The 26,666-nt window shown below is 37.2% G+C and overlaps 2 protein-coding genes across 3 annotated transcripts in view; one reads left to right on the forward strand and one right to left on the reverse strand.

Moving 5' to 3' along the window:
• Window positions 1-26,666, forward strand: part of rpl17 (ribosomal protein L17) — a 306,152-nt gene that overhangs the window by 32,627 nt on the left and 246,859 nt on the right. The window lies entirely within an intron of this gene.
• LOC102689581 (poly [ADP-ribose] polymerase tankyrase-1) overlaps window positions 1-26,666 on the reverse strand; it is a 141,799-nt gene that overhangs the window by 27,509 nt on the left and 87,624 nt on the right. Inside the window, exons 6-13 of one of the 2 annotated variants that reach the window (XM_015339996.2) lie at window positions 13,453-13,473; window positions 11,653-11,747; window positions 9,012-9,078; window positions 7,665-7,851; window positions 4,564-4,685; window positions 4,234-4,325; window positions 4,057-4,135; window positions 590-761 (exon numbers count right to left, since the gene is read on the reverse strand). In XM_015339996.2, the coding sequence (XP_015195482.2) occupies window positions 590-761; window positions 4,057-4,135; window positions 4,234-4,325; window positions 4,564-4,685; window positions 7,665-7,851; window positions 9,012-9,078; window positions 11,653-11,747; window positions 13,453-13,473 (835 nt within the window). The remainder of the gene's footprint in view (window positions 1-589; window positions 762-4,056; window positions 4,136-4,233; window positions 4,326-4,563; window positions 4,686-7,664; window positions 7,852-9,011; window positions 9,079-11,652; window positions 11,748-13,452; window positions 13,474-26,666) is intronic. The other variant, XM_006627156.3, reaches the window with a different exon arrangement.

A 26,666-nucleotide genomic window follows, 5' to 3' on the forward strand; every position in this document is an offset into this window, starting at 1 on the left:
CCGTTGCAAAACTAACAACATGTGACATCAATTCCGTATTTCTGACGTGTAATACACTTGCATATTTCTCCCTATTTAACTTTGCCTCATGTTTAACTTATCAATATGTAAATTGCATTTCCCTATTTTTCCACCATGCCCTCATTCAAAAGCACTCAAACACTACAGACACAACAGCCATGGGCTCAGATCACCTTCAGGGTATTATAGTGTTTGTCCTACAAACAATAGTTTTTTTTTCTTTTTACTATCCACAAATAAGAGCTGTAATAAAAGTATACAATTCCAAACGAAAAAAACAACCACTCCTTCACTTTAGAGTATTACAGAAATTCACTAGAAAACCTCATGATTTATTCTAATTACCTCTTCAGACAACATTTACACATTTTTGGTGAATCACCTCAGAAGACATCAAATGGCAACTAAAATTAAAACTCAGCATTCATTTTTACATAGTACACACATCAAAGGAATTAGTCAACCAGTGATTTTTTTGTGACAGCATTTATAGACTTGATTTCTCCAGTGCTGGATCCTAGCAATGTTCTAATGTGCACACTGCAGTATGTGCACCAGAGCTCCGCACCGTTAAGGATCTGCTGCACTGCTTCATTGCCCATCTGCGCAGCTGTGAAGCCCTGCAGTGAGACGATGGTAGGGTCAGCTCCGTAGCTCAGGAGGAGTCGGCAGGTCTGGAGGTGACCAGCCAGGGCGGCTCTGTGGAGGGATGTCTGCCCCAGAGTGTCCAAGGCGTTCATCTGCAACCATAGGGCACCAGCTGTTAGAACACTGCGGGCATTGGTGAACAGTCAACAACACAAAGTGATGACCTGCTACAGGGCTATAGAAGACACTTTAAAATCTCTGCCTTACAAATAATGTTACAAGCAACAAAATACTCTGGGCCACTGTCTCCAACATAAAACAAAATTAAGTTCTTATTTAGTTAGAAGGTACATTCATGTGTGAATTTTTTCTTCTCATCTATGCAGGCTCACAACGTTCTCAGCCAATAATAAGACATTTACCAGACACCACTGCTGTGACACCTGCTTGTACTTCATGTTACTGAGGTAGACAAGATCTCCTGTTCATCATATGCTTTTTTTTATTTATGCATTGCTTTTATACAGGTTGATTTAAAACACAAGCATGCTGCTATTGTTGAGTATTTGAGACAGCTGTGGCAGCATACATTTGTGACCATGGGGAATGTAATCTCTTGCAACAAAAAATTAAGCATCCATTATGGTCTAATAGTAACAGACAAGACATAAAGGACCACAGGTAGCTCTAACAGCAACTGATGGTGTTTCTATAAGCAGCTCAGACTTTGCCCACCACTCTTGTGTACATAGAGATGGAGCGAGAGCAGATGTGAAACTGACAGTTGCTAGCTCCACAGTTCTGAATGCTAGGGAGAAGGAGCCATGTGTAAATCTGATCGTTTGAAATGAACACATATGTGAATTATTTATCACACCCTGCAGGCAAACAGCACGATCCTTTGGAAAGCCTGTTGTGTGTCTGCAATATGCAGGTAACCAGAGGAAACCAAGGCAAAACTAGAAACCCACCACATAGTGTATTAAAGACATCAAACCATTCCTTGTGTGAGAAAAGAAGCCCTTCTAATTTAACACAACATTCTTTAATCAGTGCTTTCTGCACTGTTTGTGAACACAGAAAACCAGTCCGATACAGTAATACTTCAAGGATGGCAGTCAAAAATAAAAAAAAACCGAATTTAACCTCAAAACAGGCATAACAATATTCAGGAATAAATTAACAGATTCCCCAAAAGAAAAAAAGCCTGGGGCACCAAAGATAATTCAAGCCTCCTGTGCTTCTTCACTTTACATATAATGACAACTTCATCTTGATAAAAAGATAACTGGGGATAAGAAACACATGACAAGGCAAAGTTTTTACAGTGGCCATTTTTGGACTTCCGGATTTCTGAACAGAACAGAAATGCTAAATGACCCACAGGATAAAGTGGTCACCACCCAGTGGCTGATCAAGATCATTTCCTTAGCTCTGTTCCCCAGTCTTATTATTATTCCCGGCAGTATGTTCTCTGGCCATCTGTTTAATTAATGACCAGAACCACTGAGTATAAAGCAAACAAACAAACCAAAAATGCCATTTCCCTGTGGTCCTATCTTGTTTTTGCAAGCAATTCATACACTTTTAATTATTAAAGACTCAAATTTTATTCACCTCTACTATAAATCTCATCGTATTGACCCAGATCAAATGGAAGCCTCATATTAAAATGCTTTAAGATATCATGCTGACCTCGGCAACTACTGCTTAGAGTCACTATACAAGCGTGATCAGAAAAATCCCAGTTCAACAGAAAATTAATCTAAAAGGTTAGAGACAGGTACATTAAGAAAAATGAATTCCAAATGTGTTAACTGTTAACTTCAGTGTAAATTCTAAATCGAGTTTGTTAGAAATTTAAATCATACTGCACAACAGTAAAGGCCTGCCTGCCTGGTTTGCAAAGCAATGAAAGAACTGAATACGTTGTTATGCTCAGTAAGGCTCATTCTTCTCCAATATTTAGCTCTCAGCTTGGCAAGGATATAACACCAAGAACAACAGGTCTGCCCATTAAACAGGAGGCTCAATAAATCTTTCATTGTGATTCCTACCGCTTGACTGTTCAAGGAATCCTGGCTTCACTGCTAAAGATGCTTTATCACACACTCGGCTGGACCGCCAGCCACTGTTAGTCTTACAGGTTACGTGAGAGGCAAGGACATTAGAAGTCTGCACCATTCAAAGAAGCCTTGGTGCACCGGCAATGCTTTATCGCCTCAATCTGGAAGCTTCTGCCTTTAAAGACAGTCTGTGGTTACTTTACGGTAATAAAAAATCCAGGAGAAAGATGAATTTAAAGCTGTTGTGGACTCTCCTACAGAATCAGGCAAGATGTATCTAAAGTGTTGTAATAATAAAGGAAATTTGAAAAAACTGAGAAATTGCTTCATTAAATACTTTCTTCACATTTGTTAACCTATTAGAAAAATGGATATCATCAATAGCTATAAACATATTTGAAAGAACTGATTTATATGCCAATGAGTAACTACTATCCTTACCTCCTGCTTTTCTGCACCTTCACAGACACATTCAAACCATTCCGACATGGTATCAGTCTGGCTTTGATACTGTACTAACCTCTACACAATAAAATAAGCCTCCCTCCTTTGTTGCATCTTCCATTTCTCGTTAATTTGACTAAATAATGACTAAAATAATAAAAATAAACAGCCTTTACTCATTGTCGCAGTAAATACATTTTTGAATACTGGCTTACAAGATCTTTCCAGGCCTGAAAAATTTGGTTTGCAGGTATTTGGGAAGGGCTGTTAAACACTGTTAAATCACAGAAATTCCAAGATGGAAACCAATCAATTGATGACTTGCAGACAGCTTTGTTATATCACAAAGCAGGCACAGAGTATGAGTGCGTTTGGCACACATCTGCCGTTTATTGTGCATCTTACAGAACTGCCACAGGAAAGCAGTGAGCCGTCAAGACCCACTGTGTGCCGTAATGCAGTATCCCCCTCATTAGTATGACTGCGTCGCATGAACTAACACTCATGCAGAAATAACAAGCCTGAACTCTGAGAGCCCTAAATATTCATTATGTAACACTTTTTTGAAGCTGAACACAGAAGCACATGCAACATGTAGATCCAAGCTGATCCAAGGCACATCAAACCAACCACTCTGTTAACCAGCTAAGATCACAAATAAAAATAAACACCCCACTGCATCCAAAGTCCACCCAGCCTGATCTGGAACAATGTTTTCACTAGAAAATTACTTTCTACATTAATCTTATTCTACACATTTTCACACCGATGCACGACAATGTTCTTGTTGAAATATTTCAGCCCCCTGAGGCTGAAAGGCACACAAGGGACAGCTGGGGCAGGCACTGCTCACTTGCACTTCACAGTGCAGCAGTGATAGCAGAGGCAGGGGTGAAGACTAAAATAGGAGCTCAAGTATTAAAACATAAGTCTGCACCTTGGCCCCATGTTTCTGTAGTACTTCCATGACGTCGTTGTGGGCTCTCTCGGCTGCCACGTGCAATGGGGTCATAAAGCTGTGGGGAGAGAGACATGTCAGCATGTCAGGAGAGCCCGCAGGGAGTGCACGGGTCAAAGCAAGAGGAAAGCCGAACCCCGGCTACGGCGCACTCACTCCTTGTTCTTCTCGTTGACATTGGCGCCCTTCCGCAGCAGGAGCTCCGTCACCTGCTTCCGCTTGGGATGCGGTGAGGCGACAGCACAGTGCTGAAATCAAGGGAATTGATGCACAATTATCGCAGACTATTCTCACAGGTTGTTCTTTATACATAACGCCAAACAAAAAACAAATTGTCCCTTAAGTTAAATTGGGAGTTCACAGGTTAATTATGCAATGATCGATACTATCAATACACACATCCATCTATCACTGTATGGAAAACAACCACCATGGCCAGCCACATTTATACAGGAAGGTCATGGCTGTGTCCTTAGCATTTCTTACCAAAGCAGTTTCGTGGGACTGTGGGTGTTTGAAGTTGATGATTTCCAAAGCAAGAGTTTTCTTCACCTTCGCCATATCAGCCTCACGTGCTGCCTGAAGCAATGAATGACCTTTGAATTCATCTGTGTGAGACAAAGGGGAAAAAAAAGTTAAGATGGCATTTTTCAAATATTTTTAATTTACTCTGTATTGCACTTTAATTTAACACTACTGCTGCATTTCATGCCCAGTATTTCAAGATGGCTTCCAGAAACTAATGAAAAATATTACAAATACAGAACACTTACAAAAAAAATAAGATTACATGTAGCTAAATAACAGCATAATATGCGTCTCTGCCAAGAGATACTAAGCAGCCAAAAATACTTTACACTTCTTATTCCCAGTAGGCTGAAAAGGGTAAGTGCAGGCATGTTTGGTCTGAGCCCTTTCACCACACTGCAAGATATAAAAAGATGGATGTCATGTGCCCACATAATGAAAATCGATGACAAGAACGTGTGCACAGGAAGTACATTCTCATTGGTTGTTTGGCCAGTTTATACCATGATCTCAATACTCCACATACACCCCACCACAGATGGACTTCAATGTCTTTCTAGGTTTGTCAAAAACTATGGTTGAGCTACAATTTAAAAGAACTCTACACTTCATTCTTTATTTTCAATTGAACCTGTGCCAGCTACATTAACTAATCCCCACACAATCACAAGATTCCATCCTGAATGTGCTGTGTGATCCAACAGCTATATTAAGATGTAACATGGAATCCAAGACTTTTTATATTTGATTATACCATACATTTAATTTAAAAAATGGCAAAGATGTACTTGGGGTGTGCCTCTTACATGAGGTGTGTACAGTATGTACGTAACCGAAAACCACAGCAGCAATCCCATAATTCTAATTTTGTAGTTATATGTTACCACAAAGAATGTACACAACCATTTAAAAGTAAAAATTATGAACAGGGATAATAACACACTATCACAGTTATTATGCACAGAATCTAGAAGTGGTGGAGCACACCAAAGTAAGTTAAGAGATGAGCACAACTTAACACTACAGGCAACGATGGAAAACTTTTTTCATTAGGATTCACATTTCAATACAAAGGGCTGTTTTACTATTTGCAGATTTAATACCGGCTGCATTTCACTTACCTTATAAAAAAGGAAATGCCTTGCTAGATTAAAACAGATTAGAATACAACTGAATTGAACTGAAATGTTATTCACTTCTCACTCTATAAAATTCAAATAATTAAATGTCTCACCCAGCCTTAGAGCTGCATAGCACATTTGTAATTGAATGTGGTTGCATTGGAGTCAATTTGTGCAAAGTCTAATTTTTCCAATGAGACCAGTAAACTACAGCTTTAGCTTGCTTATGTCTTGCAACAGAAAAAATAGCAAGCACTACAAGGTATCTATTTGACATACACTACCTTGCCTGTGTTTATCTAAGGGTTGGAAAATATTATAAGAATAATCAGAAAATGCATTGTATATCAAGAACAAACCTTGTCAGCAGTCATTTTGCAGTTTGCCCAACCTATAAAAGTAATGAGGGTCAGGGAACAAGGGCAGTGTCTGCCAATTTAATCAATGTATTATAAAATGGTCAATATAGGAAAAACTATCAGAAGACTTATAACACCTTTTGTAAATGTGGTTCTGGTTATTTTTCCAGATATATGGCAAGTACAAACACAGAATTATGTATTTTTTTAGTTTTCAATTACTGTCATGTATTGAGACGATTTTGCAAAACATTTGTCTGCAATTCACAAAAAGATTTCTTCCATGCAAAGGCCATTAGGTTACAAAAGTTACCCACCTATACTACTATATAAACATTTTAAAATGAACACAATTGTTTTTGAACTTCTCTAATAAGATTGTGTCAGCAGATGTAAAAAAAAATGAATTAGCAAGCCATGTCAATTTAATTTTATATTCCTTTGTCCTCAAAGCCCCAAAGCCCTCTGTAACCATCAATTAAGCATTCCCCTCTATAATTCGCAGAAGCAGCACTGTAATGACAGCTGTCAAAGGGGCTCAAATTTAACAGACACTGGTGATATTAAAATTATTGCTTCTGGCAACTGCAATTATAATAAACCCTCAAGGTGGATTTAATATTAAACATGAGTGAATATTAAATACATAATTCCATTAGAACTGCAATGGGATTTTTTAAACCTAAGCTGATTCCTTTGTAAATTACACATTGCCCAATCACTATCTGCAAACATGCTTCCACAGATATAGGACTGGAAGAGTAAGATCTGACTGATTTCATAAAGCAGTAGCCCTTCATAGTAGCCTACTGAAATGTAGACTCACTTATAGGGTGATGCCGATCAAAATGATGCTGATAAGGAAAAGTGGATAACAGCCTTTTACTACATTACAGTCTACTTTGACTTAAATTGAAATTGGATTATTTTAGATAAGGCTAGCTATATAACATACATATAAATAAAAGAAAAATGGGGTACCCACAGTGGTGCAGTGAAAAACAATTGCTGCCTCATAATTCTGGGGGGCCCTGGGTTCAATTATGGACCTGGAATTCCAGGCCAGGAAACTGTGGGGCAACCCTCAGCAATGCTGGTGTCCAATCATCCAGCTGTGATGACTGGAGCCAAGTGCCTTGATCAAGTTTATGACCACAAGGTCCACTGCTTTGCAGCTGGGAGTCCAGAGGGTTAGCTACTTCTCTGCACTACCAGCCTCTTTCATAAGGATAAAAGCAAACCTTTAGTTTTAGCTCTCATTGGAAAGATCATTTTTCTTCTCTTCACGCAGCGTAAGCATAACTACAAAGTAACTACATCAAAAAAAATCTTTTAAAGCACAATCCGGTGTAGCTCATTTCAACATTTATCTTCCATAGTGCAACCACAGGGAATGGATATCAGTGCAACTAATGACCAACGCACTGCCTGAATTTGAAATATATAGACCATCATTCTTGAATACACAATACCATACACACCGTACGGCACATAAGGCCCGGCAAAGCTCCTAAAAAGCCCTGCTGTTATGCACAGGAAACTAAAGCATGGGAATGGGAGTGGGGCGATTTTTGCTTACAGGTGAGCCGTTCCTTCAGCTCAGGCGTGGGGGCCATGTCGACGGCACTCTTGCCATGGCAATTGACCAGGGTGGGGTCCGCGCCATGGCTCAGCAGGAGGGAGCAGACCTCCACTCGGTTCTTGGAAGCGGCTTCATGTAAAGGTGTGAACTGCCAAAGGTCCATGGCGTTGACACAGGCTCCATGCTGGGGATGCAAATTAAGATACAGCTCAGCAAAAAGCACAGGCAAGCTTGTGAAATGAAAGCTGTTTAAAATATGAATACTTCTCTGTCTGTGCTCCTACTAAACTCAAAAGAAACAGGGCAATATGTTTTTCTTCAAATCATATGCCAGGAATACAATCTCACGGCAATGAACCGCTGCCTTATGAACTGCCATGAAAGATTAATGGATATTATACAGCTATGCAGAGCCTGACACGGGCACAATTTCTATCAGTTGTCGTCGAGTGTGAAATTACCAGTGACAGTACGAGCCAACAAGTCCGGAAACATTGGAGAGCACCTTAAAACTGCTACAAAGATGCTGTACAAAATCTGACTTTAGTGCTAATCAAGGATTTGTAACAAACATCAAAAGATGTACAAGGCAAGGGAGAAGCTCAGAAGACTGCCACAGTTTGTACGCTGTTATGTGTTGGCGACTCTAAAGCTTCTGATCTAATGGATCATGCACGGCACACTGTGATGACGGGATAATTAACACAACCTCAGGACACCTTTGTGCAACAAAATATAGGCCTGAATCATGTCTGTCTGGAACCTAAATCTACACTTAATGAGCACAGAGGTTTTGAAGGATTTGCTCTTGGAAAACAGCAGTTTAAATACATAAAAAATTCTGCGTGTTGAATGTTTCAATGTGTTTTAATGGTGTAAAAATCATACTATGTAAATATTAAATACTGCTGAGGGCTTCCAGCTATTTTAACTGAAAACTCAAAGTCACCAATATGTCCGTTGCACATAAATATTTCTTCCTTTCCAATTTATTCTGCTTCTGAAAGTATTAAATATTAAAACACAGGAATATTTTGTTCTACGTTTTGGATAAATGCTATAAATTAACTTGTTTCTAAATATCTAGCGTCACACTAAAACATCTTTCAAAGAAGAACTTATTTTTTAGTTGCCTTTGTGAAATGTTCATCATTTTCACTTTTTACTCAGCCCAACATATTTCATCACACAAAGGTTTTTTCCTTTTTCTATATCCCTGAGAGGAATTATATAATAGCACAAGGATATTTCACACCTGAAAAGAAATATGAAATGGTCTAAGGAACCCTTACTAGGCACTATTGCCTAGTCTTGAGGACCATGCAAAGCTCTGTCCTGTCTTACCTTGAGCAGTAGCTCTGTCACCTCATAATGTCCATAGGAACAAGCATTGTGAAGGGGAACAAGACCACTGCAAAACAGAACAATGGATAGGTATCCATGAATTAATGGGTGAGATGCAGAACTGGCAACACTATACCATGCTTCAGATCTTGAGAACCATGACTTTGTCTAGCCCTGACATTCCTCCACCTCTGCTTTCTTTTCTGGCAATCCAAATCTCCCACATTAACACATTCACAAAGTACAACTGATATCAGATGAGCTCTTTATTATAATTGCCAAGCAAAGTGTGGTAACAGACACTGCATTTAGAAATTCTGCACACCCCAATACCCCCAAGAGGCATTAAAACACAGTTCTGCTGAGCACCTCCACAGTAGGTAGAATCATCAGTGCAACATTTACATGAGCTGAGAAGGACTGGAATCACTCAAAAGGACAGTCATCAACTGACTGCTTCGATATGTGGGACACCCAAACACATCACGCTTTCCTGAGCTAACTTTCAAACGGTAGTTTTAAGATCACAATACAGAAAACAACAGGACTTTAAGCTTGACTTCTCTAACGTGCTTCATGTCTAATAATCCTAGACCCATTTCAATCAACCAAAAAAAGAAAATCTGGTGTTTTTCAAATCCTGCTAACTGTACAGGCAGATTTGGCTCAACTTGTGCAAACATGCACATTAGCATAGCTTATAGCTAGCAGTGTCATGTTGCCTAGTAACAAAGTGATCGAATAAGCTGTGGAAATGTCAAACGCCACGGTGGATTTTATTCAGAATAAAAAGGAAAGACATTTAAATATAAAATGTTTAATGTTATTAAATTAGAAGTTACCAGGCTTTACACACTCATTCAAGTGGATCATGAAACCCTTTTTAGTGCAGGATACTGCTCCAATGGTTTCTTTTAGTGCATAAACCATGATTAAATGTGTACTGCAAGCACATATGAGCAGGCAGAATTTAATCAGTATAATTAAATTGGCAAAATAAAGTACCTATATTAGCCTTTTAGTTCAAGCCAATATAAAAAATAAAGAGGCTTTTTATTTACAAAAAGCAAACAAGGCAAATGTAAACAATGCAAAGGGGGTGGAGCGAGGGGGGCAAGGCCCTTAACCCCAGCTGCTCCAGGGGCGCTGTATAAATGAGCAAGCTGGGGTATGCGAAAAACAAATTCCTAATGCAAGAAATTGTATATGGCTAATAAAGCGATCTTATCTGATCTTAATCTCCTATCTTACTGATGTTCTGCACCTATATATTATTGTCAACTTGTGCAGTGTCGCCATGTGGTATCATTATTTTTTATTTGTTTAGTCAATGTGAGGTCTTTAAAGCTATATTAATAAGTCCAGAATTTTGCTGAATCATTAAGTAAAAAGTATTATAAATTTTGCTAAAAACAGATATGACAATTATCTAAAATTAATCTCTTGACACTCCATTCTTAAATCAGAGTTCAGCTAAATTTGGCTTTTTCAAATTTGACCATTTTCTTTTTTGCTTTTTAACCATATTCTATCTGGTTACTGGTCAACTGTAAACAAAGCAAAGTTCACAATTTTACATATATAGTAGTTTAAACAATCCTGTTGGCTTATATACAGTTTCGTACATCTTATGATTAAACCTGTCTCAGGGTTCTTTTCTATGCATCTGTTTTCTATATAGCATTGAAACAGACCATCAGGAATACATACACTGCTGTGCATGTACAGTATTAATAAGTATTAATGTGCTTAAACATTCAGTGCCTAACTACTTCCTGGGGTTGGCCAAGTCTATGTTAAGCATGAATTTACATTCCGAAATGTGCTCAAACATTTATACAGTAACATTCAGAATTTATATAGCAGTACAGATGTAACTTGCAAAATGAAAATGATGCAGACAGAACCAGCTGTAGAGCTTCTTGTCTGTTTAGTGTTGTTTCAAGAAAATGATACAGAAAATAAATAAAATCTGTTGTTTTTAATGCCCTTTATTTATTCTGTAAATGGTCATCCTTGGCAACTGACCTGGTGCTTCCAATAAGGGGCAAAGTAAAAACATGTAATACATTTAAATTACTGCAGTAACTTGACTTTACATTTTGTATTTTATAATAGCCTGCTGTGAGATGTGACACAATGTCATGTACTTTCATTATTTGTGCCCATGGGTTCCTAATAAGTGCCAGTCTCAGCAAAGGTGAGACGAGGCAAAATGGAAAAAGCATTCTTGATCAGCAGTGTGCGAAAAATGAATATTCAGTTCATCACTGGTATAAAATTGTTTTGAAGAAGTCCATATTTCTTAAAAATAAAGAAAAAACAGAAAAGAAAGAGAAACAGAATAAACATAAGTCATAGAGAGGTGCGACTGGAGCACCTGAGTTCTGGAATATGATCACCACAGAAATTAATATGATTTCTTTCTGCAAACAGATATAAGTAGTGAACACTTTCAGATTTCTTTTGGGGTGGTGGTGGTGGTGGGGGGGTTCTGTAATACTGGTGAGCATTTGTTTTACTCCATCAGAAATTTGACTCTTCCAAATTTGACTTTTCCATGGCTGTTTACCGAGAATGTTCTCACTCCCCAAGGATAGCAATGCTCTAAAACAAATGGAAAAGTTGCATGGCTACGCACCCCTTATCCTTGGCGTGCACGTCAGCTCCGTGCTGCAGAAGGAGCTGCACAATTCTTACTCGGTTATATCCGGCTGCCAGGTGGAGAGGGGTGGACTGGAAAAAAAAATAAAAACCATTACAGAAGCAAGAAGTGACTTAGTCATAGAAGATCAAACAAAACAGCTCCTCAAATGGAGCCAAATCAGATTGAAGTCATTAGTGTTTTTTTTTGTTTTAGATAGTGCAGCACCTTTTCTGTAATGCATTAAAACAACATGAAAAATCACAGCACTAAATGTGAAGCGTATCCCTTCCGTATCCCTGCCAGAAAACGATGCTTGACTACACGTGCTGAGCGTGAATCTCAGACTTTTGCCTGTTTGCGTGGGTTGCGAGAGCTCTGCCTCTACAGAATGGCTGAGAGACACCAAAAGGAGCTCTTTTCAAAAATATTAACCTTCGCATGTACAGCTGACAAACCGCACATTCAAACTAGCCGAGAATGAACCTGTCAACTTGAACCAAGGCAAAGCATTCTGTGCCCTCCTTACAACTTTAAAGTGGAAGAAACGTTTTAAAAAGCACATCAAAACTTTTCACTTAAAATAGCTTTGGCAGAAGTTAAGAAGGAGCAGGGATTTCTCCCTTCTCAAAAGCATGCAAGAACCATTTCCAGAGAAGCCTTGAACTCAACAGCTGCAAAGAGCTAAGAGATGGCTTCTTAAACTGTTAAGGCAGGTTGATTTGCAGCAAAATGCATGTCATTGAATTTTCAAGCAAGATAATCCTAATGGCATTAATAGACGAAAGCAAGAAAGGGGGTTAAATCCTCTAAAATATTTTAGAACAGTTTGCCTGCTCCTGCATCATTTTCAATTAGGTATTTTTTTCAGCAGAAATGGGAACCAGATGAGGAGCTGCCTGTTGTTAAGAGTGAAAGTTCACAGCAGTAGTTGATGCATTAACTTCTAGGCGACCTTTGGAGACCAAGCTTTATGGTACACAACGATACTGCACTTTTCTAATTAAAAGACAACATGAGCAGCTTAGCAACAGTATAATTCATAGACGTAGATGTTAGCGATACGTGCACTGGATATAAGACAAAATAACTTCTGCAAGGGAACAGCATAGCAAACAGACAGGGTGGGCTATGAGGTCAATATGGCTACAGAGAGAAAGTGCATTCAAAACAAGGTGCAAATCACTCCAGAAATTACTGCAGAATCATTCAGTGTGCCCAATGAAGGAGGAGTATTAAGAAAAAAAGTGAGAAATCACAGAAAACGTGTAATGAGCGAGCATTAAGTTACAGCCGCTTAAACAGTACAGTGATTCGTTCTGTTTTTTGTTACATTGTAGACTTATGAATTAGAACACCAGAATCATTTCTAGCCAACATGAATTGGATTAAAAACTGTATGACTTATTGTGTCGGACAATATTTACAAAATGCAGAACAGGCTTTGTGCATGCATATTTGTACAAAAAAATTAAAAAGAAGAGTGGCTCAAGCTTTTGGGGTGGGAAAGTGAGATCACTTGGGGTTAGGGGGGTGTAGATTGGGGGGGGCAGTGTTTTCTCTTCCATTAGAGCAGGCAACAACAAATTTGAAATCCTACATGAAGGACAGAACCTCTTATAAACCCCACCCACCCCAACACACCAAGCAGGAGCATTGGTAGATGGAATGTGGCCACAGCAAAAAGTCCCCGGACCATTTTGTGCGTGTAAGAAAGTCAGAGCCAGCTTGTTTGTAAATTAAAAAAAAATCACAATAGTGCATCAATCTAAGAGCTGTTATTTAAAATAAACTTACCAGCATTTTTTGGGATGTCGACTGATAGACAATGTCGCCAGAATCACAAAAAAAACAAACAAAAAAATGATAAAATGATAGCATCATGTTATTATCTCAAAGATAGAAGGCTCTTACTATAGATGTATATAGCTTATTTTTTTAAATCTTCACAAACAATAGTTAAAAAAATATTCAGTTTGTTCTTCTTATAATTTAACAACATTGGAAGCTTTCAAGAGATCAGGCGGCCACAAGTTTACTATCTGAGCAATCACCTGTTCATGCCAAAAACAATATGCTGTCTATTAGAATTGCTTAAATTTACAAAATGCTGCTTTGTTGGTTATGACATTTTGGCTGATTGACAGGATGCCACGGTGACTTTTATGCTCTTATACCAAAAGCTGTTACTAAATGCAAGGGTCTCAGGATACATCCTTAAAAGAAAAGACAGTTAAGCTACTAAAATGTACAATAGTACATCTTTAACTCTGTAGTCTCATTAAAACTTGAGGGCACCTGCAAGACAACTGCAATGCCTTTAAAAGATGGCTGGAAAGCAGCTGAGTTCAGTCAGCAAGCTAGGATAACTGTCCATCACCCAGCAATGCCTTACAATTTCATACTGACCAGTGCATTAAAGTGCTTGAAAAGCACTTCTGCTTTTCAGTTGTCTGGTCTTGGTATCATCTGATTAGTCTCAAAGACAGCTCCTCTGATTGTTGAGCATCACCTGTTTTATTCGGCCACTGTTCTCTTGAGTAGAAAAACTAGAAATAATGCACACTTGCACATATGTGCTTAAAGCAGACCATTTAGCACATCAGACCACATAACTGCTTATTTCCAATCTCTTGAGATCTGGGCATCCTAGTGCATTTTACAAAAGGTGTTGTAAGCAATTGAGTGTATGCTAACAAACTACTTTTTCAGCTCACTATTACAAACTATAAATGAACTCAGACTTTCTTTTCACCCATTAAACTAATTTGTAGATATTAACAAAGCTGTAAAACAGCAGGGAAAGGTGGTCAGTTAAATGTATATTTTAATAACTGGATGGCTAAGAACATTCTATGGAGCAAAAGGGCAGAACATCCCCTAACAAACACATTATACAAGCTAATCATCCTTATACTAATATATAAACTACCAGTGGTTCCATATTAAACAGAGTTAAATCAGGATATGTGATAAGGAAAACTAAGCTGAATTTTCAAACAAAAAGTGGAATGATTCAAAATGCCACCGTAATGATGGACTCACTCTCAAAAAGAAAGATGATAGATTTTAAAAACTTCATAGTTAAAAAAATAACTGGTATGTAACACCCAACATAGAGTCATGTTAACATTAAGTGTAGGAGTCCCATAAAACTACACTATGCCAAACTTTTAATATTTGCCTTTACATGGCTCTGACATCCAACTGACAGTTCTGTTAAAATTCAACAGATGATTCTCCAATCGCAGTTTTCATTTTATAACATTGTGCAATCGCAATGGATAAACAGCTTCTTCTAACGGACTCCGATATATCTCCTTCCCTAACTCTGTAAGCTCTGAAGCTTCAAGATTGGATTAAAATCTGCAAAAGAAATCAGTAAGACAAATGTATATCGACGTTGAAAACATTTTAGTGTATATAGTACACACTGCTTTTCTATGAAGTACATTTCTCTCACAATTGCAAAGAACACCACACTTTGGGTGTCTAATGAATGTTGACCACAGTTCAGAATTCACTCCACAGAAAATTAACAAGTAAGATCTCTCAAAGAAGGATGGAGAACATTGTAAAGTAGCTCCAAAAGGCTTCTGCTGCCTGTTTGCACACCTGACAAATGCAAAACAGTAATTAAAAGGGTAAGAAAACATGCCTCACATAACTTTTGTGATGCATGCTCTTACACAAGCTAATCTGAGAGTGATTAAAACCCTAACATTCTGACTCAATACAGTACTGATGTGAGTCTTGGAGAGTTTAGATCACTACTTTCACACAGACATGGCAAAATTTACATAGACATGGAAATACAAAAATTCAAATATCAAATTAAAACTTACAGCCTTTATCTTCAGAAAAATAACCCAGCACATTTTGAAACTAAAGTCAGTGTCAAAACACTACAAAATATACATATTTTGTATGCTAGGCATGTTTTATTCTATAAGATCAGAAAGGGCTGATTTAAAATGAGAAAAGGAGTATTTTCCACTTTACTTAAAAAACAAGACAAACAAACTTATTGAAGGGATCACCACATGACACATTTCTTCCAAATCTCCATCAGGAACAATGAGAGATGATTGTAACACAGAGAAATGACATAAAAATCATAAGGGGCAGCAGCAGTTTCCACTGGGGGTCGTGTCAAAATCTGTTACATTTAACCTTTTACAGGCAAGGTCTGAATTATAAGAGCATGAAACTGGACACCAATCTATAGACCAGGGGACATACCGAGTTTTAAAAACACAGTACTGAAGCACCTATATTAATTAAGATTCAAATGACAACTGCTGTAAAAATAATTAAAACTCAAATGTGGTTTTCACATGATATGATGAAACGGCACAAACCCACTCCCGAGACTTTGACTGGACTACAGACAAAGCAGCCTACAACCATAACTGGTACCTTGTTCAAGGAAGCCACAAAAACACATACAAAAACAAACGCTTATGTGCACCAGTATCTTGGGCTGATCAATCAAGGTCCTGCGTACAGAGGACTTTCCTTTAAAGAAAAGCAGGAAAACGAAATCTACAATGTTGCTGAAAAATCTGAAAGTCGTGATGTAAATTTAGCAGCAGAAAACTCTGCAATATAAGTGCATCATTAAAACTGCACTGCAGCTTCACTTAAAAGAGCAGTAGCATTTGAACTGAACTCAGGCTATAATGTGGGCTTTAGTACACCTAAAAAAAAAAATGATGGCACTCGGTGGCTTTTCAACTGTTCCTCAAGTATAGAACAGGAGCTTCTCTGGACACCTTTCCCTTCATAATGAAGAATTTCAGCCGAAAACACAGGCAAACAAAAATATCTACACAAGCATGCAATTGGCACTTAGACTCATGGTCCTGATCTGGCAATGATGCACAAATGCAAGCAGAGAGACTAAGGGGAGGGCACTAAACCAAGAATGCGTTTAATCTTTCAATCCTTCTTTAATTGCTGATCTTCACGATCTTGTGCATGTGTTACCTTTCCTCAACTACCCCCTCTTCGCGCAGCTTGTTTTTTTTTTCCTCTGGAGTTGCAGCAGTTACCATGGCAACAGAAGGATTACGGGCTGACAGCTGTTGCCATGGTGGCAAAATGTGCTTTAACTACCCTAAAATCACAGGGCTTTAACGAAACATTCGCTTTCCCCTGAGTGATTCCGAGGAGATCCCAAATCAACAGAGATTTTAATGCACGTCTTTTGTCCACTTTCCTTTAAGGAAAAGGCTTATGAAAAACACATTAGAAAGTGCAGTCAAAAACAAACACAGCTTGATACATTTGGGTAAGATAAGCCTCCTAAACAATTTCTGTTTCACTCTACCCAGATGAGTTTGGCAGTCTCATAGCAGAATGCTCTTGTTGCCTGAATCCAGATTGGTATTTAATTGCAAAGAAATAAGCTCCCCCAAACTTTTGTACAGATCCGTTTTAGCAGATCTTTAGAAAAACATAGTTGGCTCAGAGTATTTTTACCTCACACACCTGAAATAATTAACAAGATACAAAGCTACAAGTGCATTTTTCACTAAAAGTAAAAATAACAACTGAAGACATTATTAACAGGTTTATATATATATTGATAAGGAGTAGCTAACATTTCAGCAGCCACTAATTGACTTTAATATATAAGATTTAGAAGCATTTCAATGTACAGACAACAAACAATGTTTAGTCAATCGGAATTATACAACATCTTTTGCTATATGCCAATTCAAAATAATTTTGACATTTAAAATGAATTGATTTAATGGGCAAGGCATTCAACCCGCTTGGATTTTCACAAATTGGCTTGATCTAAGCCCTTTCCGATTGTAATTAATAAAGCTAAAACACCAAAAAGTTGAATTGTAATGCATAAGACTATCAATTAATCTTGAATTTAAGTCTACAAGGAATCTGTTATAACTATAAAACTGCATTTTAAAGAAACCATTTAAATTATGGAACAATACAATTATGGTATAACGCATTAATGCGCATTTTACTATCCTAAAAGGGTTTTCCTACAGGTGGACTGTAGGAATCAGCATCCTGTTTAAACCTGAAAAAATGTTCATTTTTTTCTAACCCCACCTCTCAATATATTGTGCACTTTACAATAAAACCAAATTATTTTTGAACTTCCCTGGCCATACACACGATGCTGGGTGAGTGTCAGTCTGCATTCATTTCCATCATTATCAGGTCCTGAAATCTGGAAAAGGCCTGGGCTCATTATACTTGCTTGGAACACAGTTTGTCATCATATAAGTGTTTTCAAACTAAATTTTACAATGAATATTCTGATCAGCAAGGTAGGCCACTGGATGTTTTAATTTTTAAAATGTGGCTACTATGTTGCCATTAAGAGTAAATCTATCAATATAAAATAAATTTAGAAAAACTAAAAAGATGCATTGAGAGCTGGTTGTAAAGCCTGAATTGACGCTAATTTAGCACTCCAGTATCGCCACTACAGAAAAGACAACACATTCTAATGGGAAAGTCTGAAACCCAGCTATGCAACACAAGTCAACAAGCCTTTTTAAAAAGACATGCAATGACAAAATGTACAAAAGTGCTGCCTTCAATTCAAATCCTTTCTTATTAATTACAACACCATAACACACCTTGCCTTGATCTATAAAAAAGCCTAATTACTCTCTGTATTTTATGACTTGGAGCAGGTGTAAGGGCAGCCGCTGTCATCTTGACTTTTCATCACAATGATCACACCACTCATAAAACTGCTCAAAGCAGTACACCCTGTCTCTTTTGACAGGCTTCGATGGCTATGTGAATCACATTGTGTTGCTCCCAATAATGCCCTTATCACTTCATGCCCAAGTCTTTCAATACTGAGGATTAGTTCTGCTCTTCCAAAGGCACTCTAAATTTCACTAAACCTCATAAAGATGTCTGCAAATTGCTCAGAGAAAATGGTTTTTAAAAGAATCAATAATGGCTTTTTTTTAAAAGGAGGCTAAATTAATAACATACACAGATTTTGCAACAATATTTTACTTTTTGCAAATATCTGACTAATTAAAATCTTAATCACATCCTTCTCAAGCTTTAGTTACAGGGTTCAGTTTTGATCTGATGTTTGTTAAGCTGGAATTAAAAGTACCTTAATGTAGAACTTCAGGTACATGGAGAAAAGTTCAAATTATCGAATATAATAAAAGTATTACTTTATTCAACAATATATTTGAATATTAGCCTAATGTTACCTAGAAGCTCTTCTTGCAAGTAAAGCATATATCTATGCATTGTAGAACATAAAGCAAAAAAAAAAGTGATGTCATACGGACAACTGTTAAAATTAAAAAATGTCTATTTAGACCAAATATACAATATCTGGAGAATAAATTACTCTCGATCCTTAAAATTCCCTTCCATAACCAAGAAGATAGTCAGGTCATGTACAGATTAAGGAAAATAATATTCGACGGTTCTACCCAAAGAATAGAGGAGCATCAAAATTAATTATAACTGGGGTATGAAATATTTCAGTAGCATTACTACTCGATGTTATACTGCACAAACTAAATAATGAGGCTTCATTTCTTAATAGATTCATATTCTACTCTACAATTTCTCACTTTAGCTTCAGAAATCAAACAAAATGTCCTGCTGTATGTTTCACAAAGGAGTTTGATATGCACTGCCTTTGTATAAAATCAGTCATCGAAGGTTCCTACCACAATGAAAAAAATAACATGAGAATTTGGTCTTGGTATTGTTTTGCAAAAGATAGATGGTTTGCTGCAGGATATGGGATAAGTTTCAGGTTCACTCCAACAATAAGAATGTCATAAAATATATCACAGTGTTATAAATATTATACTTATACACATAATGAAAGATGCAGGACCACAGAATCTGATTGAAGAGATGTGTTGAGGGATGTTTAACACTAAGGGAAACCTGCTCACATTTGTGAAAAAATACATATTGTTGTGCTTATGACCAGAGGATGTTAAAGCACTGAGAACCTTCACTGATTTCTTCCAAAAGAGTGTAATGAGACATTAATTGATATTCTAGGGATGCTAAGAATCTAATCTTTTCCAGATGGTGTAGTTGGTCTGATAACTGCTGGGGGAAATGCTGCAGCTTCACTGTTCACAAGTAAAAAAAAAGCGCTGTACTGCAGAGATGTAAAACTACACTTTATGACAAAACAGAAAATAAAAGGTATTGGTTTCTCCTTTGTCAGAACATATCGTCCACAGCCACGCTGTAGTGCCAGTTACAGTCTTATACTGTATGCTGATGGGGAAAATCATGAGAGATGACCTGACCAAAATTCCTTTCTGCGCATTTCTATTCAAGACTTCAGAAGTGTACCACTGTTGTAAGGCAAGAGTTATATCAGCTTTCAATCTTTTCTTAAATGTGTCATTATCTGCAGTATCTCAGTTCTTTGCAGCAATCAATTTTCTCCTCTGAAGGAAAGTAATGGCTTGTGTCTAACCAATGAATCCCAATGCTATTTGGATTCCCTGTGTGAAGCGACTGCATCTTTTTATTTTCTGCTATTTCGTGTTGCTACAACAGGATTTATGCAGATAATGAACACTTCTTTGTTATACCATCTGTGAGCAACTGTTTCTTAGCAAAAGGATGAGTCCTGATTTGATCACCTAAAATTGTTTAGCCAACGTTTGTTTACATAAAGCTTTAAGGAAAATAGAAAGCAGTCATTTTAACCAATGCATTCACATTACACAGTCTGAGCAACAAGAAGACTTGCCTCTCAGTGAATAAAGGTTAAACTGACATTTCTTGAAGGTCATAGTAGCCTAATCGGCATTTAATGAATGCAAATGACCACTTTGGCCACTGTCTCAAACAGCACATGAGGGAGCTGTTCTTCCAGTAGAAGCAAGCAAAATAAATCTGCATTCTGTTTTAATAGGAATGAAGGAAAGTGAACTGTCAACAGCAGGTTATGGCTAATGACTGTAAGCTTTCTACACAGTCATTGTGATGCAGACTTTGTAAGCTTTCCCATTGGCAAGTTTAATTTGTCAATATATAAGTGCTTCCCTCATTACAAAGTTTAACACACCATTGGTTTGCCAAGAGAAAAAAAAACTGCTGGTCATTACTGTTCTAGTACAAAATCGCAAAAGGAGAAGCTTGCAATGGTAAACAACAGTCACCCAAAAATCACTGTGCTCCATATAAAAAAAGTTATTTTTTATTTATTGCAGTGAGGTATTTGTTCCACAGTGTGCAAGATACTAGTAAAAACAAGAACCTGCAATCAGATTTACTGCAAGATTGTAGGAAAAAGAACCAGACACCACTGTCCCAATAATTTCTTTGATCTTATGATTTTAATAGAGAATGTATTAAGTTAATAGCTAGGGTAAATAGACTAATTATACCACTGAGAAAAGGTTCCAAGAGACGTGTGTATTTGTCTCTGTTACAATCTGCCAGTAAGTTCCAATAACCCTTGATCTCCCTAACACCTTAGGTAATTTTTTACCTCACCGTTTTTAGCATTGACTCCTAATACTCACAAATATTGTACAATTACAACTTACTTGAAAACGGTAAGTGTGTACTTATATCTAGTTTGAAAGTAGTGAGAGTTGCAGCAGTGCTATGATGTTTTGCAAATGCAATGGCAGTTATAATGCAAATACTTAGTAGAGCCCTACTTAGTGATATCATGGAAATTGGAGATCCTTTAGTATTAGGCTTCTATAGCAATTTCTAATAGTGTACTTGGAATACTTTACAGAACACAGAATTGTAAGCTATACCACTGTGTTATAAGACCTCAAAAGCATCATATTTACTTTACAGCACACTAACAGCAGCTGGAATTTGTTTAACATATGTGAACCTTCAGTTTCAGAGGGAAGTTAATTATCTCTTGACTACTGGTATGGCCAGGCATTAATTTGTGCTGGAGTCTCTGGTCTAGTACTTTGCTGTGTAAAACCTAGTTAAAACATTAAGTGTCTATTTGAAAAATGATGCCAGAAGAAAAACAGACCTTTAGTAAAGTAAATTAAGCTAGACCCCAAAATCCGTTTCCTGCAATGTCACTGTCAGACAACACATGGACAGCTGGTAAGGTGCATTTCAAAGACAAAGAAAGCAGCCTCATATCAAAAGGAAAAAAAAACAGTTGACTGTTTAAATCAAAAACACTGAGAGCCAAGAAATCTGGTTTGCTTTGAATTTGTGAAGATATTCTGATGTGCAGAAATAAACTTGAGACTATTAACAAGTTACAAGGAAGTACAGTGTCAAAAAATCCAAAGAGCTTCAGTGCTTTTATCATTTCAACTCAGTGATCATCTGTCTGCGTCTTTTCAAAACTCATAAGAACTCCTACCCTTTGGTTTGTGATAGGATTTTAGACTGAGGTGAAGTCTATACAATCTGTATTTTTCAATATTTAATTTAAGTAATAGAATGGTAAAAGTATTAGTTTACAAAATATTTTGTAGTTTGGAGAACCAGAAATACCAACGCCTACAGCTCAAGAGAGATGCTATATTTATTCTTCAATGAAACAGACAATAGTTGCATGACATTGTTTTATAAGATATTTAAAGAGTCCTCTTACCTGTCTTTTGCAAAACAAGTTTCTTTTCCTTAATTTACTTGTACAGTAACTACAGGTGTTGAAGACACAGATACTCAGCACAAAAACATCTAGTCCTGTAAAATACACAGGACCAACACAAATAGTTTGTCTATGAGGGTCACTAAATTCTCTTGATAAAATACCGATTCCCATTAAAAAAATGGTGGAGCAAAACCAAAAAAATACACACAATATGGTCTAACATCTGTCGAAAAGACCTATTTATACCATTTAATTGGATTGCTAGCAGCAAATAAACAGGGTGGATAATAAACACACTCAGGCCTCTCTTTTGCATTTAAAGAGAATTAAAGAATATGGTATGATGTTAAAAAAGAGAATGGAGGCTGAATAAAAAGCATGCCATTTTGTCATGCTAGTCATGTACTAGCTCATGCAAAGCTCTGACAACAAGCTGTCATAGAGATGTCATGGGTAGGCTAAATGACATCCCAATACAGCATGCCTATTGTGCTAAATATAAACAGATCCCCACAAAATACCTGGCAAGTGTTAGATAATTTAGGCAAAAAACTACAGCATCTGCTAGGCATTCCTTGCAACTTTTGATCTTTAACATGAAACAGTTTGCCCCTTGCCATATGTTTGGAACTCCTGACGTAGATCATATACTCGCTGATCTTGCCATTTAACCAACAATATGGAAAAAATGTTCACTACAGCACAATACAACATGTCTTCCGCACAAAAGGATTGCATTTACTGATGATTACTCACAGACACCAAGCATGTGTCAAGGTATTGTTATTAAAGAAACAGCACAATTTATACCTCTGACAGGCTAATCTGTCTGACTGAAACAACTTGCATTTCCAAAAAGCCAAGTGACACAGATTCACTGAAGAAATGGCAATGTTATTGTGTGTGGTATTAGAAAATGAATCAGTGGTACAGTCTGAGGATTACTATCAACACTAGTACCTCTGAGAGGATTCCTTTATCTAAGTCTGCCTGCAGAAAATAACATAAAAACAGAAGAAACCTAACCAAAATGTACTGCTATTATTTTTTAGTTAATTTCTTAAGAACTATGAAAAGAACACATTACTTTTGTCATTTATAAATCTATTGTTCTCGGTGAACTGATTGTGAATGAGGACTGTTATCTAATTATTTTATTCCTAAATGTCAAGGGTGGTTTGTCTGTAAATCAGCAGATTGAAAAGGATTAATATTTTACTGAAGATAAAGAAAACATTTATAGTACAATTACAGTTTCCCCAATATAAATGATCTATTCTGTATTAAAGATAATTAAACATGTTAACATAAAAAAAATATGAAAAATGTACTCAGCCCTTAATTTATGCTTTTTACACATTTTAAGACTCTCCTTTTTGGGGAAAGTATCAGATTTTTTTAATTGATTCACTACTTATTTTGGAAAGGAATAGAAAGAAATATGACCTGTTTAAAGTGAAGAAAAATTCTATAAACAGCTAAATATTACTTCTTCACGGCACAATATAATGCTTTTATTCCATCGGTTAGAGCTGCAACAGACTCCTTGTGCAAATGATTCTTAATTTAAAACTGTTACATTACAGATGATAACTGCAATGATCCCCATAGAAAAATCGAGAAGAGGCATATGGATATATGTATTATCTACCACAGCAATGAAAAATGAATTGCATGCATTCTACCAGGTTACTGCTTTGAATACCAAACTAAGGAATAATGTATGGAAACCTAGACGAGTAAAAGTTGCAGTATGTTGCATATTTAGTTTTCAAACATGGCAGAGTTGAAATGTTAAACCCCAAAGTCTTCGACTACCTCAAATTATCTTAAAGGGGAAGCATGTGCTTGTGACCTAACTTTCCAGTTTTCCAGCACCGCCAAATTTTAAAATGTGATTTTTTTTAAAAATTGAAGTATTCCGTCACATAGAACAACAAAATGCTCTCTTAAGCTTGTATGTTATGATGGACAAAAACATAAAATTTTACCTGCTAGGGAAGCCCTCTTAATCTGTCTCCCTGAAGTACTTTGCAGTTGCAATGGGTCTATGAATTTATTTAGCAATGGCTGTAGAAATGAATAATGACAACACAACGAGAAAGCTTATAAAAGACTGTGAATTCTGCAACCATCCCAATTAACCATGCGGGCTGAGCTGAAGAAGAAAACAGTCTGCAACCAAGCAACCGCATTGAGATTTGGGGTAAATGATAAATTACGGCACCTTGTCAACAGAATATATCAGGCTTGAGGAAGAACCTTTGCAACAGATGTTGCAGGAGGCTGTATGGGTACAGATTAGGTGTTCAGCCCTAGAGGGTCATTTGTAGTTAATTTTGCCAGCAAATGCTTAAATGCAAAACACGACAAAGGAAGCCTTCTGTCAAATGGAGCTCATTAAAAATATTAGCTTTTATTTTGTATGTTAGAATATACCTGGGTGATGCCCAGCAATGGATCATGGAGCCCTTGATTTTATCAAGATTTATCATAAAGAATTGACATCACATGCCATTGCTCAATCATATCAATGTCCACCAGGCAAATTCAGGTAAGATTTTTTTTTTCCAATGTTGAAAACCTTCCTGGCATTAAGTATTACTCGGTAAAACAACCACCAGCAGGATGATCGAAATTAATTAGTAACAAAATACAATATCAAAACATTCCACTTATATTACAAAACTCCTTAATTAAACAAGAGGAAAAGCCTATCCAGAGGACACTCTAATTAAAAAGTAACTTTCTAATATGCCTTACGCTATGAAGCCACACAGCTCAGTCAGCTAGTCTGTCTTCATCTCAGCTGGAAGAAGTACAATGAGACTGCTGTTCTTAAATTAAGCTTCATTAACGCAGATCTTTAAAAACACTATGTTCCAGCACTCAAGGCCTCTGCAGGTTCACTAAACACTAAAAGACTGATGGATACAGAGCCAAGAGGGCCACCTAACTCGCACTGCAGTCCCCCTTTTGCTCTGGGTTGCAAGGGGCATCTGGAAAAAACTCAGATCTGAGCAACCCATTACTCTACACATCTAAAGAAAACCTCTGTCTTCTGCAGGCAGGCATGAAGAATGTAGTAATTTCACATGACATGTTGATTTCAGGGCTATTTAAGTTTTATTATTCATTTGGTTTACTGTTAAATTTCATTCATTTAAAAATTTTAAAATAAAGGAACTGCAGGACTGTATACTTGCACCCACAGAACAGCAGCTTCACTTTGAGAAACTTTTGTGTATTTGTAACGAACTTTTGCTCTTAATGTAATCATATAAACCCAATCAATTAAAGCAACACAAGTAAATGAATGAATACAGAGCTCCCACAGCATGCCAAACTGTGGTTAGGAACAGAACCACAACAATAAATGCATAACTAAATTTATATCATCTGTCAGCACATCATTATGCTAGTTTAAATGGTAGAGACTGGGAGATGCAGGTTTCCCATACAGTCAATCAGGTGTTTGATTAATTTTGAATACAATCTACCATTTTGAACAGATTCTGTGGAGCCTTTGGCACAAGACAGAAAAAGTATCCAACAGGAAAGAGACTTTTTTGTCAGGCTTGATGAATTGTCCTCTCGGTAGTATCGATAACCCCACCCCACCATGTTAATTAATATAGCCTCTTTTCAAATGATTAACACTCTAAAAAGGAATGTATGGTAAGTTTTCTCCAGCACTTCACAGAGTGGAATACATACAAAGTGAGACAAAAGGCTTGCAATATTCTGAGTGCTGTTAATGGGCTAGCATGCAAATTAACCACCACCCTACCCACAGAAAATTAAAATCGAGTCTCTTTATAGGCAAAAAGGTCCCTAAAGGAAGCCTCTGCACTGAAGAAAAAAACACTGAGCTAGTAAACTTCAAAACAACAAAACAGACCTTTCTGTTCAGAAATCGCTTCTTTCTCACTAGATAGCCCAGCTTGTAAGGCCACCAAATACAATATAATTTAGGTTGATACTTTAAAAAGTAATCAACACCAATTACCAACATTTTATATAGCTTATACAATAAAATACATATTTCTTACACTGATGGAGGCTTGATGTAACTTTAAGGGTCCGTCACCATTCACATTATGCTGTAGGTCCCCAGAGTCTCCCTCATTAATCTCAGACACAAAAATAACACAGCACACTGAATCCTGAGGACATGCTGATCCCTAGTGCAACAGGTTCATAAAGTAACCTCCTGAGGTATATGTTTAACTGCCCCTGCTCACAGCATTATTGTAAAGACACCCACAGTTTCCTTCAACAATGCCATGGGAAAGCAACAGGAAACCTCCTCTCATTTTTTGACATCTTCTGATATAAGGAAGGAGGAAGGGATGATGATTACCTCTCTGAACTGAGGAGCTCACCAGCTGTCAAACCTGCTCATGGCTCTGCACAAGCA

This window comes from Lepisosteus oculatus, chromosome 3 (genome assembly GCF_040954835.1).
Source record: "Lepisosteus oculatus isolate fLepOcu1 chromosome 3, fLepOcu1.hap2, whole genome shotgun sequence".
Lineage (NCBI taxonomy): Eukaryota > Metazoa > Chordata > Actinopteri > Semionotiformes > Lepisosteidae > Lepisosteus > Lepisosteus oculatus.